Raw genomic sequence first — 25,254 nt, forward strand, 5'->3', positions numbered from 1 at the left:
TGAATCGCATGACACATAAATTTTTACAGAGGGCGCCATTTCCGGTTTGGGATCCACAACAAAATCAAAAATCAGGCAGTCTTCTTGAGACTCAAGGTACCGGGGTATGTTATGTGTGTAGAAGCAATGATGGTTTGTTTTCACGGGTTTATTTTTCACTCTTTCTCACATTGTACATTAGAATAACACATTTATGAAGTTGACCATATTTATAGATGTGTCAAGTTTACTTGACTTGTTGCTGGGGCTTTCAAATCAATGACATGATACTAAAAAAGACCATGATCAGACCACAGAACTGCATGGAGACGAACTGTCGAGTACTAGATCACAGTCCCTCAAAAGTGTGACCAGATTAATGTATGGCCAATTCGGCCACTGTCACTAAGTTTAGTTATGAACCTACTATTAGATCCATGGTTTAATAAGGCTGGCACCCGGAAATTCGAAAGCCACCATCCTATTGGATATGGGTGGTTTATGTAAAGTGACCCATTACATGTACATGGAACTGTGTTTTTAGTTCCAGAGGCCAGGAATAATTAACTGACATTTTGCCGCTGATGACTTTAATTTTTTTTTATATGACTCATTTTATTATTACCTTTTTTCAGTGATTTTAATCCTTCCTTGAATTTTCCATTTTGAGTTACATTTCGGCCAAGATTGCATGGGTAAAAAATGAGTATTCAGTTACAATTGTCATTGTTTTACAAACTCTTTCAACCAATCATTCTATGGCTGTGATGTATGTATGTAGTGATGAAAGTTCCATTGATTCCTCCATCAAAGATGTACGCCTCACATTCCTTCGCTTTTTTCTGAATATCTCTAAAAGTACATCTAAATGGCTATTTACAGCAAATTTGGTAGATATCCAATTCATTGCTTCATTCAACAACAGATTGTATCGATTATCATCCATTCCAATGGATATTAAGGTAGCGAGACTATTATTTGTGTTGAAAATTACGATTTTCACATTTATTTATTAATTGATGAAATGCACTATAAACTTTCATCTGATAAAGTCAACGTAACCTAGAATGTCATGTAAGTTGGTTAAAATGTTGATTTTCTGAAGGGAAGCAAGGCAGCTTCAGTAGTGTTTTCCAAAATCAACAACACAGGTTTAATTTGTGTGCCTATAAGTTTCAAAGATTAACTCAAGACAAAGCAATGTTAAGATGTGTTATCAGTAGCTATCTGACACACAATTAGTGTTTCCAAACATTTGAGTTGTTTGTCTTCGCCCCTGTTTATTTCACAGATTAGTCATTTGCATATGAATGTGTCAGACACAAGGTCACACAGCCACTGAAAAAAATCATTGATTTTAGTGTTTTCATCTGCCGATTTTATCCCATTCGTTTATTTTTTGGTTTCCAATAGCCTTACACATTTGGATGCCCCTACACATGTTAAAACAGACCTTGATGGGAAAACAAATCGCTTGTGCAGATAAACAAGCTTGAAAATCTTTGCTGTGACTTCATCGACGTTTTCTAGGAGTTTATGTTTTTCAAAATACAAGGTCTTTAACAAAAAATAACGTATACTTATTGTCGTCGGATAAACACCAAATTTTCACAGCTTCAAGGTGACAATGAGAGGAACTTGAATGTGTCCAGACAAACTATTTCATGGATTAATTACCAATGTGTTGCGGTTTGAGTTGGGGGCAATGCGACTAAAACAGAAATTAAAATTCAGGACACTACTTTTCAAAATGCGTTGCTTGAATAAAACTGACCAGACACATTCAATTTACCAAACTATTGAACAACTAGGAAAAGTGAAAAAAAAACTTATTATCACCAGCATAAATGCGTAATTATTTTTTTTACAAAAAAAGTTATTTTTCACTTTTGATTGAGTAACGCATCGTAGAATGGAGATACGGGCATGGCAAACACACCTTTGAAAAGCTTGAAGTCTGGCGATTCCAAAAATATATGCTTTCTAGGGTCTACCGTATTTGTAGTCATTTGATCACAATTAGAATATGAAAACAAGTATGCAAAAAATAGTCCCGCTACCTTAAGTGATTAAATAAATAAAATCATTACATGAATCACAGTCCCTCAACCGGTTTCCCAACCGGGTGTTGAGGGACTGTGCATGAATGATAGATTGAATGTAGAAAAATTCACTTCTTTCTGCATCATTTGTCATGTATGTATCTACTGGATTTAGTTAAGTTTCTAAAATTCCATGCAGGAATTTTATATCTAAGCAAGCCACTAAGAACATACACTCTATAAATAATATTAATTAACTGTTTTTCAATTTACCTTGTCATATTGCTCCTGAAAAAATAACACACTATAAATGTTTGTGTTTCTATGAGGTCTAACATACATTATGCTAGAGATATTATTATCCATGAATTTATTTATTATTAACAGTTGTTGCCCAATTTTTTTTTTAATTAAATTAATATTTAGATAATGGAAGGTTTCGTAGAGAATACTTGAAATATAAGATGACAACTATATACTAGAATGGCAGCTATTCATGAGCACACTATTCGTACACCATTCCCTCCATCACATTTACAAATCGCGTGTAACAGTACTTACCTGGCATTACCGTATACCAAGTCTACTGTCGGAATATGGAGTCTATCAAGTTTATCCTCTTCTGTGAGTATTGCATTGAAGAAGTTACTTTGTTTCAAATTTTTGTGATTGTATCAACTTTGCTGTTTATGTTGCATTCACTCACTATTATTTCAACAAGGAAGCGCTGATTCCTTAACTCTTTCGTACCATTGTATTTGTGTTGTTTACTATGCATATATTTTTCACTATAGCCTCTTCAACTGGAAGGTCATAGAAGAAAAATAAGTTGTTTGTGTTTTGGCAACAGAGGAAACCCAACATCGCTATGCAGTGCCGCTGATGATTTTATCATTACATGGAATGTTGAAAAAGCCAGGAATTCACTTGATTCTGGTAAAATATTTGTTGCTTGATTACCGGTAGTTCAGTTAGCAATATAGCATGCTGCAACTCACAGTATACAAGAACATGTGCTGTATTCAAAGAAATTCTCTTATTTTTTTCATCACAAATATTTTAAATAAGAATACAGTAAATTTCATAAACGCATAATTTTTTTTATATATATAAAACATTTATAGATGTTTGAAAGCTTGCATAGATACTAAACTAATAATCACTCTTCTCCGAGGAACCGTATTAAAGAGAACATACATGTATTAAGGTATTATACATGTATGTTATTGTAGTACTTGCCAACTAGTGCAATTTTTCTGAATGATAGGTCAGCAGATCAGAGGTCAAGTTATAAGTAAAGGTCAAGGCCTTGTGCAATATGTCAGTTTCAGTCCAGATGATGTTCTGCTGGCAGCATGTATTGATAAAGAAGTTGTCATTTTAGATACAAAAGTAAGTACTACAATTACTGTCAAATTTTGTTGACTCAATTCACATGTTTCTATTATTCTGCATTTCTTTGATGCTTTCTGTGTGGCATTGTTTATTGGTCTTCCCAACCAGAATTGTGACATTGAATTAGTTATTGAAATTCAGTTTTACTAGAAAATTGTTGTAAATGGAAAATTACAAGTAGGCTAAAAAAAAAAAGGGGGGGGGGGTATTGAGATGTTAAAAATAAAAAAACAGTGTAGTGAGTACCTTTTTTTTTGCTTTTTTTAAAACTGTTTTTATTGGATACATTTACATACATTTGTAGTTCCTGATTATAAGTACATTATAGACTGTCTGGGAAATTACAAGTTCTGTATAGTCCATCAAATATAGAAACTGTAATGACCATGTAATTACCATATATTCCTGTTTCCTGACCAGCTGACAAATAAAGTTCATCAGCAGTGATTCTTCTGTAGCAGAAATAATCATTCAGAACTTGCTGAGGGTGTGAACTTAACTTAAAGGATTCACCCCAGCTAAATATCTTGGTTTTTCAAAACAATACTGTGTATCGGCACTCATAAAAAAAAGTTGCTCATAGCTCACTTTTGCAGAAAGTACACAGTGGAGTAGGATACCTTTAATGGGTTAATTTTATGTTGCGTATAATATATTGTGAATAATTTTAAATTTGGAATTCTTTTGATTTAGTGTCTGTTATCATTATGATGAGACTGTACAGTTGTTACATTTATACTAGATGATTCAATTTTAATTCTTCACATTTTTTATCTAGTAGTTGTTTAGGATTTGTAGATAAATGTCCTGGTTCATTTTTCTTATTTTTAAATAGCTGACACCTGTTTTTGCAACAAGGAGAGATTAGCTTGACCCATAGGTTGCCATAGTATCAGATCATGTTTTTCCTGTTTTTCTTTCTTTATTCAGGAACAAATTATGTTATTTTTAAACTTTGTTGTGTACATGTTAGCATAGATATTCGTTTTGTACGTTATTAGACTGAAAGACTAGACACTACATTAGAAGGCCATACAGCCAGAGTAAACTGTGCTGAATTCTGTCCACATTATTCATCCACTGTTGTGTCTATATCTGATGATAGGACATTTAAGGTAAGTATTCTCAGTATATTGTGCCAATAATCTTTTGTCACATGTCCATCTCCCCATTAGTCCCACAGACTTTTCATCAGCAGCTAATATACTGTAAAGGGGTTAATTATTCACTGGGTTTTAATTTTGCCAATTTCGCTGACTGGAAAATGCGCTAAATTAAAACAATTTTGAATAGAACACATTATCTAAATGATAAAACCGTGAATTTAAAACCCACTGAATATACCTGAAATGGTAAATCAGCGAAATTTAAACCTAGTGAAAATTAGTCATTTTACAGTAACCAGCCATTTTACTTTGCAACTGAAAGCATTTTATTTTTTTCCATACATTATACAATGTACATCATAACACACTAATTACAAGTAACATGTGTAAGTTTCAAGTTCTGATTCAGAATGGCAGATTTATTTTAGTTTTGCTTACTGCTAAACCACTGAGGGATCTGTCATATGACATTTTGTTCACTATGTCTTTATGTATGAACTTCTGGGTCAAAATTACAATCTGAACCTTTACTTTTATCCTGACCAGTAATTTCAGTGAATTATTATGTTATCAAGACACTACATGTATGTCATGTGCAATTTATTGTATTTATTTGGTAATGTATGTCATGTGCAATTTATTGTATTTATTTGGTATCTGGCTAAATCCATCTTTTTGTTTAATCATACAAGTTTTACTATCAACTACTTTTGTTGTTTTTCTCCTTCAGATATGGGATATTGCAAATTCCTGTTTGATTTACCAATCAACTATTATTTCAGGTAAGGTAAGAGTTTTTTTCTCTCAAACTTTTGTTGAAAAAATCATGATCCTGTCATCCCTGAAACATACATTCCTCTTTTCCAGTTTAAATTGGTCACCCTGTGTGCCAGTGTAAAAAGCTGGAAGTGTTCATGTGGGCTCAATGTTTTGTATTGCAAATAGTCTACAAAACTGAAATTTTCAGAGCTATTTATCATGTCGTACTGCACCAATTGTATCATTGAATTTTTCATCCATATACAGTTATTACTGATTAATTCAACACTGATACCATGATCTGTTTTTAGCATCACCGTTCATCAGTTTATCAATGGATGCAACAAATCCACAGTTTGCAGTTGGGTCATCTGATGGACAGGTAAGTAATTAAGTGACAGGCTTAATGCAGTATTTATAATAAGTAGATTATGAATATTAATGAGCTCAGGAATACTAATTAGTGATGACACTGAAAACAAGCTTAATAGAAACGTACTTACTTACATGTATACTGGTATTACGGTAGTAGATGTTTAAAATCTAGGGTCTATGATACCATCGATTTAATATGACATGTATTTAGCTACACACCACACACTTGGTCATTGTTCATTACATTCTAGGTGCGTGTGTATGATTTGAGAGATGGCAACGGGTTTAGATGTTTACATCACTTGAATGTCTCCAAGTTATTGAGAAAACGCAGAGAAGCTGCAGAGCAAGCAGCATGTGTGACAAGCAAGACAAGTAAGTGTATTCAGTATCGCCCGTTGATGGTTTCTGGTTTCGTTGATGCTTACTATTGATTGAATTTGTCCTCAGTTTGAAGCAGAAAAAACAGAGCATGGAATGTATTATGAAAAAAGCAGATTTGGGATTTCCCAACAGTCGCCGCTACCATGCAACCTCCAGTGAAATTTTTAGTAACCAAAAATAATACTGAATCTCTTTAATAAAAAATTAAAACACAATTCAAAATTGTTAATTGATCTTTTCATTCCAAGGTCCAACAACCATCAGTAGTCGTCCATCATGGCAAATTGAACAACCATCACAAGAAGAACCATCAATATCATTACCATACGATGATACATCAGAAACTGAGGCTATATCAGGACTGTATTACGCACTTAGACCCAGTAGTGGAAAATCAGGCAGTGCCAACAGGAAACCAGCTTTTCTAAACACTGATGATACAATTGTAAGGTAAGATATTATAAATATTGTAAATTCTGTTAAAAAATAAACAGAAACATTTTGCGTTAATTACATGGCATTGATGTCTGTACGTCCAAAGGTGTAATGAAGGTGAGATTGAAATTTTGTGGCATCTATGGATGGATTGTTGGGTGTGTACATACAATGAAATACATTTCCAGTACATTCAAACTTGGTGTAAAAACAAGTAACTTACAATGCTCATCATTTTGTGTGGTGATTCATGAAAGTTGACTCATGAGTTAGAGACATTTTGTTTATCCATTGCTGTCATCACCAGCCTTACATAGTATTGAAATGAATAGCTTATTTGATAACGTGTGTAAAGACAAATCAAGGGCAAGGCAGAAATCATTACACTATGTTTTATTTCTAGGGATTTGTTAGAAAAAGCTCCCATGTTATTGGTTGCCACGCCAGGTGCTTTATTTCAAGTCAATGCTCATAGTTATGAAGCTGCATCCTATGTCCATTTCCAAGGTATTTTGTATGTATTATATATTAAATAATAATTAACATAAATCTCTAAAAGAATTTTTTGTGGTATATCATAGTTAAAGGCTTGATGAAGAATTATTTGATGTGATCGTGAACCAAATTCATTACTTAATAACATGTTGCATTTCATAATTGAAATAATTTATAATCAATCACATACACTGTATACGACAATCATGATCTTTTCAGCCTCGTATGCACTACTTTATTGTGGCTTCTTGATCATTTGACATGAATTGTAGCTAAGAATGTAGACAGTTATTTAATTTCATCGTTAACCTAGTGATTGACTGCTGGTTTATTTGTCTTGAATTGAACAACTTCATACATATTCATGATAATAACGTAACTCAAATCAACGCTAATACTTGACATCCAGATCCGTTACCAACCGAGAGTCTTATACAAGAGGAGACTGATAAATGTATTTCACTGTCAGGTTCATTTGCATTTGCACAGACTAGCGATATACGACAAGTAAGTATGAAATGTATTGCACTTTGTGGTTTTTTGTCATACTGTAAAATACTTTATTTAAGCTGGAAGTAATTTTTGCTGAAACGACTTTTTGGGTGTATTGTATCAAATATATTTTCACAGATTTTTGTAAAATATAGGAAAAAAGTTATATTCATTCCTTCAGTGAAAATTAATTATAAGCGAAAATAAAGTATTTTACAGTAAGCACTTTAAATCTGGAAATCAATTTTAGAAAATTTCATCAAGAACTCTAGGTGATGGAATGAACATGCTTTCCTATGATATCCAAAATTAACTAAAATGAACATTTCATAAAAATGTGTTCAATGTTGCATGCAAATTTTGCTGGTAAGAAGGTGAAATAGAATTGAGGGAATTCATGCAAATGTGTCATCCCTTGCATGACAAAGTTTATGTTTTGTGGGAACTGGCTCTGATCCATTCATACAACTATACATTCTTCCTGAATAATGTATACAGCTCTGTAAGGATGATTCTGTATGGACACACATTTAAGATCAAATCTGCATTGCACTATAAATATTTTACAGGTATGGTGTCTTGCTGGTAGTCTATTTGAAAAAGTAGTAAACGTTTTAAAAATTCAACATCCCAGCTGTATACCAAGTAGTGAAACCAACCTGGCTCGTGATTTGTCTGACAGATTATTGATAGGGAATCATGGCGGTGATGGCACTGTGGGTGAAAATCTTACAGATGATGGTGCATCTGTTGATGGTGAAATTACTGTCTTGTCAAGGTACATCATTTGGATTATTGATACTTTAAATATGATTTATCTATAACTTGTGATTGTCATAATTTTTTATTAGGCTTTTTTCCATCGAGTGTGGTGGTACCACAACAGTGTTTTGTTATCTGACACTGCTACAGTTATTATCCTGGCCACCATGGTGATTTAGCTCTGTTCGTTGTATGCATGTGGTATTTTATTGAGTATACAGAAATCATTACACCTTCTCTTTGAAATAATTATGCAAATGATATGTTTATCAGTATGCGAATTGATATCACAACAGTGGTGTCAATTTCTGGAAGGACACTGTATTCATTGAACTGCATCAGTCAAATTGGCAAGTTTCTTGCTTTGGTCCTCTGACATGTTTATATTTAACCCTATTTTATAAAATTCAGACAATGCTAAATACCTATATGATATGATATACTGCTGTAAGTCATTCTCATGAGATGTTTTCAAAAGAATTTTCACCATTTCTCTTTCTCATCACTAGTCAAGTTCATATTCAAGAAACTCAGTTTATATTTGATGATGCCTGCATGTTATTGGTTGTTAATTTTATCAATATTTTATTGGAACACTTAAAATTCCTCAGAATGAAATAAAATGGTTACACTAACTACTTGAAAACATATTTAAAGCATACAAAATTAATCTAAAGCATGACGATGTTTTGAAAAAAAAAAATACAAAAACTACTGGTGATAATAATAATAATAAAAAAAAGCAATATACAGTAAATCAATGAAACATGGAAAAATACTAAATGAAAAAAAAAAACTTATTAAAGGAGAAAAATATTTATATTAATTTGCCAGAAGATCTCATTTTTATTATCACATGTTGAATCAATGTGTTTCTGACACTTGTCGATGGCCGCCATTCATGGTTGTTGATGAACTAAAATAAGTTTGTAACAGATTTTTGTTTTAAAAAACATAGTTCAAGAAATCATCAACCTTTTTCAAAGTGGGTGCAATGAATTTTGGAAACAAACCACATCACAACCATGCATTGCTCAAAAGTCTTTTAATATTATCATTCATTTTATTATCACATTATTTATTAGTACTCCTCTGTGTGTGAACTCGCCTCTGAAATCTGAATTGGTACCAAAAACTAAAGAAGCAACACCAGTTAAAAGAGGTTCCAAACTGTGGCCTCCAGCTGGTATGAGGAAAGTTACAAGCCCTGACAATCAACCATTGACCTTTAAAACAAAAATCAAATCTTCAGGTTATACAGAGAAACCAAGGTTAGTGTAATCAAATACCTTGTGATTGACACAGTGCTGTTTTCTCAACTACATTACCATTTATATTTAGTATATCATATATTACATTCACTGTTTTCATTTAAAAGAAAAATATTAATTCCAGTACCCAAATTTTACATTAATTACCATTTGTTTGCAGAATGAATATGTTTTCACCACAAACAAATAAATCCAAGGCAACCACAAGCTCAAAATTCAAGTTATCCTCTGGATGCAGGTAATATATTTCTCTATGCTGAATTTAGAATTCTGTGTTTGTTTATATTCTATCTTGTAGCTTTCAGCTATCTTTGTTACAATGTCTCTGGTGTTTTTCTTGTTTTTCAGACCTGGCACCAAGGAGTACCCTATGGATGCTAACTATCCTGAAACAATGAAGATGAAACTGAGCATTGCTGAGCAACCAACGCCCATTAATTGCATTCGTTTCTCAGGTGAGAAAGGAGATATTCATCATCATAGCAAATTAGCGTGTTTTACCCACGACGTTCACCACTCTTTCATCAGTGTGTAAACTTGTACTTGTAGGCAATGTTTGTAAAAGTGTGATGTCAGTTTGCAGTCAGGAATAGATTTTTACATAAGAATGTGAGTTGGCAGTAATATACAGGAATATCATTTGTACTGTAATTTGATTGTTGAATATTTCTACTGTTAAATTAAACTGCCCCTGAGTGTTGCAAATCCAAATAGCTACAATCCTTGGGGGCGGAGCTACGTCACGGATGTTCTACGTTGCTAAGACGCGCACCACTGTACTACGTATTTCTATGGGCTCTGTGTGCGCTGCTGTGGAACGCCGGAGGAGCACGTGAAAACTTGAGAAAACAACACAAACTCAACTTTGAAGTAATCCTGAACAACCAAATCCATATATGTTACACACATAGGGCTAATCTTGTTACACTGTTCAGGGGACTCTCAACAACCATCGCAAAGTGCCGTTTTCTGCGAGTTTTTGGTCTTTGTTTTCACTGCGAGGGTTGCCAGGCGATAGAAACTGCCCGGATGTCCGCCCCCGAGGATAGCAAATGGAAAGAAGATCATTTGTAGTATAGCGCCCTCAGTGGTGATACAGGAGAATTTTCTTGCTGATTTTGATCATTATTTTGGCCAATAAGTTTAATAAGGACAGTCTCACTTGTGTGATTAATGATAAAAAAAAAAAATCACTTCTAATAGTTTCCAAACACATTAGTACCGGTATTTATATGATTACCGGTATTTTGACATGATTATAACAGTGGGCGCAAACATAATTTGTACAAGGAGTTAGCAAACTCTCTAGGAAAGTCCCTATGAACATTGCAATATAGTGAGGAACTTACTTTCTTATTGGTGCTATCTAATGTTATGAACAATTTGCTACATTTTGTGGCAATCTCATTTCCCCTGGCGCCACTTGATTTTGGACTTAATTTTTGACTAGGTAGTACTATGGCCAAGTTGTTGTCATACAACAACCTTGTTGTCACTATACAAAGGAAGCTGCAATTTATTGTACGAATATTATTTGCGGCAACTTCAACCGTGTGGGGGAGGTTTACAGGATTATTGGAACATTGATAAGGACTTTTCCAAGTAATTTGCAAGTTACCTGTACAAATCTCATTTGCGTACACTGTAAATCAAGGTTTAATGATATGACATAATGAGTCAAATATTTATCAAGTTGTCTATCATTTATTGCTTTCTAGATGATGGTCAAAATTTAGCTGTAGCGTTGTCTAACAAGTCATCTCTAGTATTCAAGATGCCACTGAGTGGAAAAGGCTCTGCATTCACAGGTGAGTTGCATTCAAATCTTTTTTCTAGGAGATGAGGTCAGTTTTATTTTTTTGTAATGACACTGTGAAATACTTTATTTTAGCTGGAGTTAATTTTCATTGAAAAGACTTTTGGGGTGTTTTTTATGGAATTTATTTTCACTGATTTTTGATGAGTTGAATGTAAAATATAGGAAAAAAAGTTATATTCGCTGGATTTTATTTTCACTGAATCATTCCTTCAGCGAAAATAGCAAAAATTAATTCCAAGCAAAAAAAAAGTATTTTATTTGCAAGAGGGTTGAATGACCTTAGATTTTACTATGTGAATGTGTAAAAAGTTATATTTGTGAAATTAACTACAGTAACAAATTCACCCAGCCTTCTCTCTCCTAAATAACAAAATGGTTCACCCGTCTGACTTTTTGACCTGAAGTCCACATTCACCTTTAGAATACTAATACTGTACAATCTTTATTAGAAGCCGTGGTTTCTATTACAGTGGAACAATGCAACAGAGGAGATGCGGCTTCTATTAGAGCATCTACACATATGAGAAATTGTGATTTTTTTGGTTTTCAGTTGTTCAAAAAGAATGGGTGCGACTTCTATTAGGAACAGTATACAGTAGTAAAAACTCGTTTTGTTGCTCGACCTTAAATGACCTATGACCTTTGTGTTATCTACATGTAGGGCATAATGCATGTGTCAATAGTGTAGATTGGAGTCACGATAACAAATGGTTATTGACCTCGTCGGATGACAAGACAGCTAGACTATGGTGTAAGGGACAAGCTGAACCAATACTAACAATAGACAATGTAAACCATAATTTGACTGTTGATAAAGAAGGACTAAAACCCATTGATAAGGTAGGAAGGTCAGGTTGACATCTCAACTCAAGTGTACCAGTTTCTAAAAATTGTGTATAACTATTCACAGGGTCATTTAATTTGAATAAACAGAAATTATAAAAAAATAAAAGATAAAGCAAAAATTAATACTTTTGATAATAGTAAATATTGATTATATGCATTAATAGTGAATCAACACAAGCATGCTATTGAATTCCTGCATGTACGATACTATAAAGCAGTTGTTGGTCAATGTGTTGCTGTACTTTTTGCATGCGTCACCAAACTCATCATTTCTTTTTCCACATATTTTTAAATGTAGATTACTGAAGTATTCAACATTGGATTGTGCTATGAATAAATTTAATAATTTCTCTACGTTTTTCCCCACCAGCGTGATGGAAATTTCCTTTAATTTAAAACATTAGTTTTGCACCAAACCGACAGAATATGTTACTGCTCACTGATTCCGACTTCAGTTCATCATCTTTTATAGTAAGGGGCAGATTTTCACTCTCTGAATGTCAAAATCAATACTTGTCATCTTTCTTAAAGTCTAGAAAACCTGATAACCATAGAATATGTTATACAGTGTAATCAAATAAAACGTATGAAAAAGAAAGAGAGTATGTGTAAACGATCGTACAAAGCAAAGATGAATATAACCATCTCAGAATCACTATTTTGTCACTTTGACGTAAATTATAATTTTCATGTCTCATTTCAGAACAACCCAGTTTTCCAGAAAGAAATTAAGCATGCCCAGTTTTATTATGTTGACAAGTTTATTCTGTTGACATCGGGAAATTCTTTTTATATGTATAAATACTACCTTGATGAGAAACCCAAAGATGACATCAAAAGGTGAATTTTGATTAGGGCGATAAATTTCATTTTTTAAATAAATTTTATTTTCTGTGTCACCATTAGTGTGAACTGATCTGTGAATTGTTAATTTCATCTTTTTTCACTTTTTTTTTAACTTTGATTAAGGTAGAAGCCAACTTTTTGAGAAAGTTGGTCATAAATCACATGTCAATGTTATTGCTTTATTATGTAAAATCATGAAGTTATTGTTCTATTTGAGAAACTTGTCCTAATATTCTTCAAAACTCGCTATTTTTCGAACAATTCCAACACAACACAAATTACTGTCAAAATTACCACTAGCCACTAAATTACAACCATCATTTCTTAAAAATTAGGCTGGTAACCTGGGAGTACAATTTATTGCAAAACGAATATATATTCTGGGTATTTGCATTTATGAATAGGCTTCTATCTTAAGACAGGGAAAAATTACATCCATTTGGTCGAACATTCTTAAAGAAACTATACATATTATTTCAGAGAATCAAGTAAATAAAAGAACAACATGAGCTCTGACAAAGCAGTCTCATTTTAAATCTTCAAACTTTAGTCGTTGAATAACTTACTATCATACATATTAATCCAATATGCATTTATTCATTTCCATTTCTTATTTAATCTGTAGCCCAACATACACAGTGCATTCTGGGATACATCATTCCACCTTATTTGCATATGATATTTATCATTGCGTTATTCACCTTTCAGGTATCAATCCAAGAATCGTTATAAATTGGTAAAATCATTTCAATTGGATAGAACCCAACAGATTACCTCCCTGTCCTCAGTCAATGGATTCCATTCATGTATCCTTTTTATCCATCTTAATATAGACCACTGTATGTTTTCTGAGTTGTATCTGTCCCACAAGTAATTGCCTCTGTTAGCTTCAGTAATGGTGTTACTTTAATTTTTATTATTACATTACCAATGTTCAATTTAGATAACTGAAAAGATTATGACATGTCATGTGATGTTTTTTCCACCAATCAGTAGCCATTAGACACACCTATATTCATTTAAGCTGAGAATGTTTTTATATTGAACTGACATGTTTCATTATTAGATGTTTTATTTTATTTTATTTGAAATTAATATAACTGCAGTGTATATGTAGTTATGCAAGGTAAGTCCAACCTGCATATAGCAACCACTAAAAGTACTTAAAATAATTCCTGTTTGTAGACAGGTGGTCTTTATATGGAGGATTCTTGATTAATTTGAGAATAGAATTATGTCAATTTCTCAGTTTAACATGCAGTTTGCGTATAAATTTTCGGATAAAAAATAAATAAATATGTGCTTATTTTTTGGTTAAATTGAAAGAGTCGATGTTTAATCACTAAACATGCAATCATTGTCTCAGTGCCATTTATATACAGGTCATTTTACATGTAAATTGCATTGGGACTGCCTAATGGTGGTCACTATGGGCAGGTGGTCTTTATACACAGGTGATCACTAACACAAGTTTGACTGTATATCTGTCTTTGACTTTGAACTGTTCAGATATTACACTCTGCGGTGGTTCTAATAAATCTATTGAAGTGTTTGACATGAACGTATCACAGAGCATACGTGTGATGCAAGATGTACACACAAGACCTGTGCACAATATTTGTCAGAATGAGGTAAATGTATTTTTATTATTATGTGTAGATTTATTATGAGTATATCGTTAAATATTCACCACTATATGCTTTGATAATTTAAGAGAGTTTCGAAAAGATGGAATTTCCTGACAGTCACTGTGAATATTTGTTCTACAGATCCTGGTGAAGTTCTCACTACCGTAAAACCTGTTTTAGAAGCTGCATCCTTGATAGAAGTCGCACCCATTCTTTTTGACAACCAGATATTCATAATTCCTCATATGTGTAGATGCTCTAATAGAAACCGCATCCCCTCTGCTGCATTGTACCTTGATTTCTAATACAGAATTTTCACTACTGCTAAATGTTGTGATTCTCTCTAATTTACAAAGTTTATGAATAGAAAAGGTTCATGGAATATCCAGAGTCAGAATTTGGGATATAGTACACAGGTCTTACTGTACACATGAAATGCAATGACAGATGCTGTCAGTATTTGACTCAACTACGTGTTGTTTTGGGTGGTTAAATCACCTTCTGTGATTTTTTTTCTGTGAAGATTTACAGATTGATAATCTTGATTGTCTACTGATCAGCAATAAATTTTTACATTTCAGGGTTCGTCCTACGTGTCCCATCCACCTAATGCATATGATCTATTTCTAACTGCTGCCACAACAGATGGTATAAAGCTATGGGATTTGAGAACTGATCGGTACGTACAAACTTAATGTAAACACCTCTTTTAATTGTTACACATAGAAGTACATGTATGTGTCATAATTCAAGAAATCATAACTTAATTAATATGCCATAAAGTATTCGGAATATACATGTAGTTATTTGAAATTTGACACAGCATATCATGTTGAGTATAACATTACATCCATTCAATAGTTGTGTTCACGTTACATGAAGTACGGGCTAAGATTTAAGCTGATTTAGGCTTATCTAGCATATTTGCATTTCTGCTAGACCCAATTGCGTCCACGCACAGGGAAGGCCAGTTGTTAGCACGGGCTAAGGGGCACTATCAGTCGGTGACCTTTGGCAAGCCACTATTTACGAACGAAAAATGGATGACACGCGCGAGGTACTATTTCTGCTGCTGACATGTTTCGTTCTAATTTTGAAGCGACGTGCACAGGAACGCGAGAAAAGACGGACCCAACTTATTTGGATGCACAGAAACAGTATAAAACGGCGTAACAGAATACATAGTTTTATTAATGCATGTTGTAGACAGTGAACCAAATTTATTTTGTCTACATTTGGAGCTGCTGTACGCTCTACTACAGCGACCCGATCAGTGTGGAAGCGAGCGCGAAGTAATGACTGGTGGAATAGAGTCGTTATACGAACATGGGACAATGCAGAGGAAAGGGCGCTTAGTCCTGGGCTAAGTGTTCGCGCACACTTAGTTAGCCCGTGCTAAGGGTCTAGACCGCGTCTTAAATTTAGATCAGATTTAACCCGTACTTAGCATTCCTTAGCCTGTGCTAAGCGTTCACGCACGTTTTCTTAGCATGGGCTAAGGAATTTGACCTCTTAGCCCGTGCTAAGGAGCTGTGCGTGAACGCAACTATTATGAAGTTCATTACACAAACACACGTGTCCATGTGATATATAGCATACATCTCAAACGTGGATTGATTGACCTTGTATATTATATATGTAAACTAATTATTAAAACTATTGTGTGCAGGTTTCAACCATACTGGCTTTACTCCAAGAAGACCACTTGCAATTTTTTAAAGTCGCGTCTGTTCTGTTACTAGTAAATTGCTGCAATGACAACAATTTATTATGCGATTTATTGCGCTCATGTTTATTCATTTGTCTTTGGCAGATGTGATAACATAAAGTAGTTTTGCTGAAATTACCTGTGAACTAGGTCATGTGACTGGATTTATATTCTTCTCAATATTTATTAATACTCATTGAATTTTAGGGTTCTTGGGTTTTTTAATAAAAAAAACAACATCTAGACATCTAAAATTATTATTATACATGCGTGTTTACAAAGTGTGGCGAAGCATATTAAAGCAAATCTATCTCTCAGGACGCTGATCAACTTTTTGACTCCCGTGTGCGAAGCACAAAAGGGAGTCTTTGCAGTTACCCTGTCTGTATGTTATGTATGTATGTATGTATGTCACTTTTTTTGTTCCACCGTTATCTCAAGAATCACTAATCACATTTTGGTGAAACTTGATACATAGATGCTCTGGGATAATGCGCAGAGTTGATTAGGTTTTGGTAAAAATCTATGAATATTAATTACCTAATTTGCATGATAATTAGCTGATTTTTAGCTGTTCCAAGACTGTTTCACTGATATCTGAAGAACCACTCATTGGATTTTGATGAAATTTGACACATGGATGCTCTGAACTAGTGCGCAGATTTGATTAGTTTTGGGTAAAAATCTATGAATATTAATTACCTAATTTGCATGATAATTAACTGATTTTAAGCTGTTCTATGACTGTTCCACTGATTTTTGAAGAACCACTCATTGGATTTCAATGAAACTTGGCACATAGATGCTCTGAACTAATGCGCTGATTTGATTAGTTTTGGGTAAAAATCTGTTAATATTATTAATTACCTAATTTACATAATGATTAATCAATTTTCGGCTTTTCCACTGATATCTCAAGTACTAATCATAACATTTCAATAAAACTTGGTACATAGGTGTCATATGACACTGCACAGACCTGATAGTTTTTAGGGTAATATCAATACATATTAATTTTCAGCTTTTGATATTTCGAGTAGTAATGATCACGTTTCAATGAAACTTGGTACATAGTTACTTGAGGACTGTGCAGAGACCTAATTAGTTTTTGGGTAAATATTTGTGCATATTAATCACCTTATTAGCATAATTAGTTAATTTTCAGCTTTTCACCTGATATCTCAAGTACTAATCATCACATTTCAATGAGACTTGCGACATAGATATTCTAGGACTATGCAGAGACCTGATTAATTTTGGAATAAATAATTGTGCCTATTAATTACCTAATTTGCATAATTAGTTAATTTTTTGCTGTTCTATGGCTGTTGCACTGATGTCTAAAGACCACTCATTGGATTTCAATGAAACTTTTAAAGAGTACTCATCACATTTCAATGAACCTAAGACTATGCACCATATTAGTTTTTGGTAAATATTTATGCTTCTTAATCACCTAATTAACATAATTAATTAATACTGATATCTCAAGTATTGATCATCACATTTGAATAAAACTTGGTACATAAATGCTCTAGGACAATAAACAGCCTGATTAATTTTGGGTTAAAATCTGTTCATATTAATTCTCTAATTAGCATAATAATTAATATTTTTTTGGTTCTAATCACGTTTCAATGAAACTTGGTACATTGTGCAGACCTTATTAGTTTCACACTTAAATCTGTTCATAATAGTTACCTTATTTGCATAATTAGTTTTCAGCTTTTCCACCAATATCTCAAGTATAAATAATTTTGAATTAATTTTTAATGTGTCTCCAAAATCTCAGCACACGGGAGTTCTTTCTAAGCTTTCTTTGATTTAAACTTAATTTCAGTTATGTAATTGTTTTTTTCTGATCTGTAGATGTGTAAGAAGATACGATGGTCATTTGAACCGTGTGCATAGCTGTGGATTGACCTTTAGTCCGTGTGCTAAGTACATCGTAACTGGTTCTGAGGACCGGTCGGTAAGTACACCCGACTCACAAACCTTGTTTTGGATGTATTCCATAATGTGAACACCTGCCCCAACTAGAATGCGCTGTAATAGACAAGGTACAATGGCGCATAACTATATATGATACCAGCTGACAAATCAGAAATGAACGGCTAGCGGCAAGAAACGCAATATGCAATAGGGGCTTAGCTTATAGCCTCGGGTAATGTGCGTTATTTTGCCTTTTGTAATGTACGTTACGCTTTCGTGTCTATAGATTTGAGCCATGTTATAATGACAAGGATGTATTTTCCACTCAACACAATAGGGAAAATGTTTTCATGAAGTGCGCCACCATTAGGTAGAAATGTGATACTTGACCTAATTTGACCTGCAGGTGGCAGTGTTTACACTTGTCCTGTATGTTTCACAATATCTATCTATTTCAGTGTACTAGTTTTCAAATACCAATGCCATGATGTATACAGGCTATATATATATATATATGTATCAGTGTTAAAAAATAGCTGTCTGGATAAGAATAGAATTCAGTCATATCTCGTAACTTGAAACCAAATAATATTACCGCAGATACACTCCTAAAATATCTGACATACTTGGCACTCTAGTCAGTTCGTGATCCAATGATTAACCTGACGCTTAGCGCTTATTATCTCAACTATTGATATCAGCCTATAGAGGTAATTAACGATGATTGAAAGCAATTACACCTTGAGGTTATCTGAGGTCATTTCCATTCTATCAAACTTCTTTCTTTACATAGAAATGACAATCAGATATTGGTTTAGGTAAATTTCAAAAGTCACTAATGGGTTCAATTATAAGTATATTTGTGTTTTCACCCCCCCCCCCCTCAGTTCTCCTTCTCCTTTTGTCAGTGCTGTTGACTCAAAGCATTAGACAGTCAGACAGTTGTGTAATGGAGGTCACATGTTGATTCATGATTTTATTGTTATTTATTTATTGACTTAAGAGGCACATTGCCTTCAGTTTCTTCGGGAAGGGGGGGGGGGTCATGCCTTCAAAAAATTCAAAAACTGTTTTAAATGTATTTGAGTCGCTATGCCATGGTGGGAATTGTTAAAGGGAGGATGTTTTTTTGGAAATAAATTAAAAATGTGTGGTAAATTACCAGTAGGTTAGTAATTCACATTTACTGCTCGTATAGCATATAATTTTATTTTTTTTTCAAAAGTAGTTTGTTTTTTCTAAATGTTAGTATTTTCTGTCGTACAGAACTAGCCTAGTGCTAGAGTAAACCATTCTGTCTACTGCCCTCAATATATGAACATTCAAAAGACAGTTTTTATAATAAACTGTTCTAGATTTGTACAAAAATGCATATACCATATACATAGGCAGCATGTAAATGTTTTCCTGATTATATTCGTTCAAAATAATTTTCTCTCCAATGTTTGTGTTAATTGTCGGCCAATATGTAATTGAACAATCAGCATACAGGGAATATTGAATAAAATCCATGAGAAAGTAATAATTTCATCATGAAAGATAAATTAGACAATAATCTCAATTTTAGACTTTATGATTCTAAGGTGTGATTAATTTGATTTTGTAATTAGTTAATAATTTCAACTAAAATTGAGTTTCTTTTGTGTTGAAACATAATCTTTCTTGTCAATAAACAAGCCTATTATAAAAATGCCATTGTCTGTTTCTCTTAGTAATAATGGAATATTAAGAAACTACTTTACCTGGTAGTATGAATTATAAGATGCAATCATAACCGGTGGGAAAAACAAATAAATTTTGATATTATAATTGTTAATACCATTTTATCAAAATTAAGAGAAATTTTGCCACTCAATTTTTAATTATTAAAACTCATTATTAGAAATTGAAATTCCTGGACGGAAAATTATTATTCCCATTTGACTAGTAATATATACTTCCGTAATTATAGCACATTGGATTTTTTTTTTTAGCATTTTGATTGACACTCGATAAATTCTTTTCACAGATGCCCTTCACACTTAGCAGTGCAATTTAATTACAGCCTAATTCTGTACATGCCCGTTTAGGTGATTGTCACATTGGCTGCTGCGTTAGTTATTACTGTGCACACAGGCACAAAAGACTGTGCAGGAAATGGGCTAGTCAACTTTAAATGGTCTATTGTTAGTGTGGTCGCCTGTGAAATCATCAGGTGGTCATGGTCTCTTTTTTTATGTAGCTTTTACCGCAGCTACTTCAGAAAGTTTTCATTCTAGTTCAGGTTGTATCCTTAATAGTAATAGATTAATTAAAAAAAAATGTTAATGCCCCTGTAGTGTAGGGATATTTAAATGTTTTTGTTTATAATCCTGTACAAAGTGTAGGCTATCCAAATGATGTTTCAATAATTATGTCAGTTGCAATTCCGTGAACAGATTCCTAATATGTTTGTTAGGTCGAGCGTAGTGAGTCGCTTTATTTACATATTAACGGTCGACTTGATTCTTCCCAGGCACTTCCTCAAATGAGATTTTTTTTTATCTTAATTTCATTATATTTTACACTTTTATCCGTTGGTTAAAATACATTACAAATATATGCCATATCTTATCATTTTTTATTCTTAAAACTTTTTTTTATTTTGTTTAATTCTTATCTATTTGACAAATAAATTGAAGTGAATGTATATTTATTAGTCTTAACATTACTGCATGTAGTATTGCACATAATTCAGCTATTTTGTTGAACATGCCTATTAATGTCAAAATACATAAATTCTGATTTTTTTTTTGTTTAGTATTTTTCGCCTTTAATTCTTCAAACTTAATATACTAAATTGGTACTTCAATGTTTTGCAATGTATAACACATGTAATACGCAAACTGTGTTGTATTCATGGTTTCGCAGTGTTGTGTTAGACGCAAGGATATTGAGTGTGGTAATGGTAAGAATACTGCCTGTGGCTAAAACCAGGAGAGAGTCAGGAAACCAAAAGGGGAAGCCGGAAATTTCATATCCAATGTGTATTTATTTAATATCTCGAATTACTTGTACATTATCAAACTAAATTTAAAAAATATGTTTAAACTTTGCTTTATCCACTCTTGGTTATATAGTTATAGACTGACTGTTGAAATGGTGACAGATTCCAGGTTGTGAGGTTCTGCTTACCCAACCCTACCTTACCTTTCTCTACCCTACCGTACCCGACCCTACCGTACCCGACCCGACCCGACCCGACCCGACCCGACCCGACCCGACCCGACCCGACCCGACCCTACCCTACACGACCCTACCCTACACTACATTACACTACCCTACATACTTATGGTGTTGTGTCAATTACGTAAGATTGATGCAAGTCAGTTCTTTTTTCTTATCTGCTTGAATGTCTGGGATTCTATTTATTGTTTACATTACCTCCGCTGATTTCTCGCTTTACAACCCCAAGGAGGTAAGAACAGGAAGTATCGCCAAGCAATATAACTATCCAAAGACATCCCCAGAGACGGTGTTAAATGGATGCTAAAGTTTCTTTGAGGTTTCACTATTTTGTCAGAAGGTTGAAAAACCCTTCTTTGATAGAAGTGCATCACCAGTAGAATACACCACCAATAGAAGCACATCACTACTAGAATACACCACCAATAGAAGCACATCACTACTAGAATACACCACCAATAGAAGCACATCACTACTAGAATACACCACCAATAGAAGCACATCACTACTAGAATACACCACCAATAGAAGCACATCACTACTAGAATACACCACCAATAGAAGCACATCACTACTAGAATACACCACCAATAGAAGCACATCACCACTAGAATACACCACCAATAGAAGCACATCACCACTAGAATACACCACCAATAGAAGCACATCACTACTAGAATACACCACCAATAGAAGCACATCACTACTAGAATACACCACCAATAGAAGCACATCACTACTAGAATACACCACCAATAGAAGCACATCACTATTAGAATACACCACCAATAGAAGCACATCACTACTAGAATACACCACCAATAGAAGCACATCACTACTAGAATACACCCCAATAGAAGCACATCACTACTAGAATACACCACCAATAGAAGCACATCACTACTAGAATACACCACCAATAGAAGCACATCACCACTAGAATACACCACCAATAGAAGCACATCACTACTAGAATACACCACCAATAGAAGCACATCACTACTAGAATACACCACCAATAGAAGCACATCACTACTAGAATACACCACCAATAGAAGCACATCACTACTAGAATACACCACCAATAGAAGCACATCACTACTAGAATACACCACCAATAGAAGCACATCACCACTAGAATACACCACCAATAGAAGCACATCACTACTAGAATACACCACCAATAGAAGCACATCACTACTAGAATACACCACCAATAGAAGCACATCACTACTAGAATACACCACCAATAGAAGCACATCACTACTAGAATACACCACCAATAGAAGCACATCACTACTAGAATACACCACCAATAGAAGCACATCACCACTAGAATACACCACCAATAGAAGCACATCACTTACTAGAATACACCACCAATAGAAGCACATCACTACTAGAATACACCACCAATAGAAGCACATCACTACTAGAATACACCACCAATAGAAGCACATCACTACTAGAATACACCACCAATAGAAGCACATGACCACTAGAATACACCACCAATAGAAACACATCACTACTAGAATACACCACCAATAGAAGCACATCACTACTAGAATACACCACCAATAGAAGCACATCACTACTAGAATACACCACCAATAGAAGCACATCACCACTAGAATACACCACCAATAGAAGCACATCACCACTAGAATACACCACCAATAGAAGCACATCACTACTAGAATACACCACCAATAGAAGCACATCACTACTAGAATACACCACCAATAGAAGCACATCACTACTAGAATACACCACCAATAGAAGCACATCACTACTAGAATACACCACCAATAGAAGCACATCACTACTAGAATACACCACCAATAGAAGCACATCACTACTAGAATACACCCCAATAGAAGCACATCACCACTAGAATACACCCCAATAGAAGCACATCACCATTAGAATACACCACCAATAGAAGCACATCACTACTAGAATACACCACCAATAGAAGCACATCACTACTAGAATACACCCCAATAGAAGCACATCAACACTAGAATACACCACCAATAGAAGCACATCACTACTAGAATACACCCCAATAGAAGCACATCACCACGAGAATACACCACCAATACAAGCACATCACCACGAGAATACACCACCAATAGAAGCACATCGCTACTAGAATACACCACTAATAGAAGCGCATCACCACTGAAATACACCATTAATAGAAGCGCATCACCACTATAATACACCACCAATAGAAGCGCATCACCACTAGAATACACCACTAATAGAAGCGCATCACCACTAGAATACACCACCAATAGAAGCACATCACCACTAGAATACACCACTAATAGAAGCACATCACCACTAGAATACACCACCAATAGAAGCACATCACCACTAGAATACACCACTAATAGAAGCGCATCACCAGTATAATACACCACCAATAGAAGCACATCACTACTAGAATACACCACCAATATAAGCGCATCACCAGTATAATACACCACCAATAGAAGCACATCACCACTAGAATACACCACCAATAGAATACACATCACCAATAGAATACACCACCAATAGAAGCACATCACTACTAGAATACACCACCTTTAAAAGCACATCACCATTAGAATACACCACCAATGGAAGCACATCACCACTAGAATACACCACTAATAGAAGCACATCACCACTAGAATACACCACTAATAGAAGCACATCACTACTAGATTACACCACCAATAGAAGCACAACTCCACTAGAATACACCACCAATAGAAGCACATCACCACTAGAATACACCACCAATAGAAGCACATCACCACTAGAATACACCACTAATAGAAGCGCATCAACATTTGAAGGACATTATCGATATGAAGTAAAGCCATCTATTTAGGCGTATGTCACATGAAATGCCTCAACAAAGTGAAATTTTAGAACATATTCTTGTTTTGACTTAGTCCTGTACCGCACAAGGTTCTGTTACAGTTATTCGAGTTCGATATGAGTTGATATATGCATACATTACAAGCACACCGCAATCATCACTCACATAAACACTTGTACTTGTAATAAATTATTACTTGAAACAAGATCTGCTTGGGGAGTAGGCATGGCCCCCTCTGTGTTTGCATACCAACATGTTTTGGCCTGTTTTTCCATTTATTTCTGGGGGAGCATGCCATTCAGTTATGTTGAAGCCAACGCTTGAAGGCAGTTAAACTAGACAGCATACATATTAAATAAAACTATCTAAAATATTATCATTAAAGTGTTTTTACTTTTGTTTCTTATAGGGGTTTCTGCATGCAATTATAAAATTGTATTGTGATGTATTAATGCATCTGTCATTGTTGTTAGTATATTTGTGTACTGGCAGTAGTACCCTAATTTCTCTGCTAGCAGTGATCTCCAATAGAAGTGCACATAAACCAAAAATTGACGGATAGATTTAGCTAAATTACCATAGATACATCTGTTGTTATTTGCGTAAGTGCTACTAATAGAGGAAATATGACACTTGTTGAATGAAAGAAATTTGCTAAAGCATCTTTTTTCACATGCATAAGTTAATTGTCCTATTTTACTTCAATAATTTGCTTTTGCTGTGTTTGGTACAATAGATGTACAAACTTGCAACTGTCATTTGAAATTATTTGTAACCCTATTTACCAAATGGAATGATTGATTGTGGTGTACATATTAAACGTGATTGAGTCTATAAGGTTGCCTGCAACATGACGAAACCATGGAAATTTCAAATCATAAAATGCAGTGATTTG

At 34.2% G+C, this 25,254-nt stretch overlaps 1 protein-coding gene across 2 annotated transcripts in view; it reads left to right on the forward strand.

The window, feature by feature from the left end:
• Positions 1–45: 45 nt before the first annotated feature.
• LOC102810405 (WD repeat-containing protein 27-like) overlaps positions 46–25,254 on the forward strand; it is a 45,966-nt gene continuing 20,757 nt past the window's right edge. The window contains exons 1-22 of one of the 2 annotated variants that reach the window (XM_085507438.1): positions 46–104; positions 2,448–2,645; positions 2,816–2,957; positions 3,289–3,413; positions 4,418–4,531; positions 5,253–5,304; positions 5,593–5,663; positions 5,908–6,031; positions 6,289–6,490; positions 6,879–6,982; positions 7,380–7,477; positions 8,032–8,240; positions 9,310–9,495; positions 9,656–9,733; positions 9,844–9,950; positions 11,214–11,303; positions 11,976–12,154; positions 12,864–13,000; positions 13,715–13,812; positions 14,516–14,637; positions 15,216–15,313; positions 18,212–18,314. In XM_085507438.1, the coding sequence (XP_085363564.1) occupies positions 2,505–2,645; positions 2,816–2,957; positions 3,289–3,413; positions 4,418–4,531; positions 5,253–5,304; positions 5,593–5,663; positions 5,908–6,031; positions 6,289–6,490; positions 6,879–6,982; positions 7,380–7,477; positions 8,032–8,240; positions 9,310–9,495; positions 9,656–9,733; positions 9,844–9,950; positions 11,214–11,303; positions 11,976–12,154; positions 12,864–13,000; positions 13,715–13,812; positions 14,516–14,637; positions 15,216–15,313; positions 18,212–18,314 (2,580 nt within the window). In that variant the 5' untranslated portion in view covers positions 46–104; positions 2,448–2,504. Of the gene's footprint in view, positions 133–2,447; positions 2,646–2,815; positions 2,958–3,288; positions 3,414–4,417; positions 4,532–5,252; positions 5,305–5,592; positions 5,664–5,907; positions 6,032–6,288; positions 6,491–6,878; positions 6,983–7,379; positions 7,478–8,031; positions 8,241–9,309; positions 9,496–9,655; positions 9,734–9,843; positions 9,951–11,213; positions 11,304–11,975; positions 12,155–12,863; positions 13,001–13,714; positions 13,813–14,515; positions 14,638–15,215; positions 15,314–18,211; positions 18,315–25,254 lie in introns of both variants that reach the window. The other variant, XM_085507437.1, reaches the window with a different exon arrangement.

This window comes from Saccoglossus kowalevskii, chromosome 2 (genome assembly GCF_978046115.1).
Source record: "Saccoglossus kowalevskii chromosome 2, keSacKowa6.1, whole genome shotgun sequence".
Lineage (NCBI taxonomy): Eukaryota > Metazoa > Hemichordata > Enteropneusta > Harrimaniidae > Saccoglossus > Saccoglossus kowalevskii.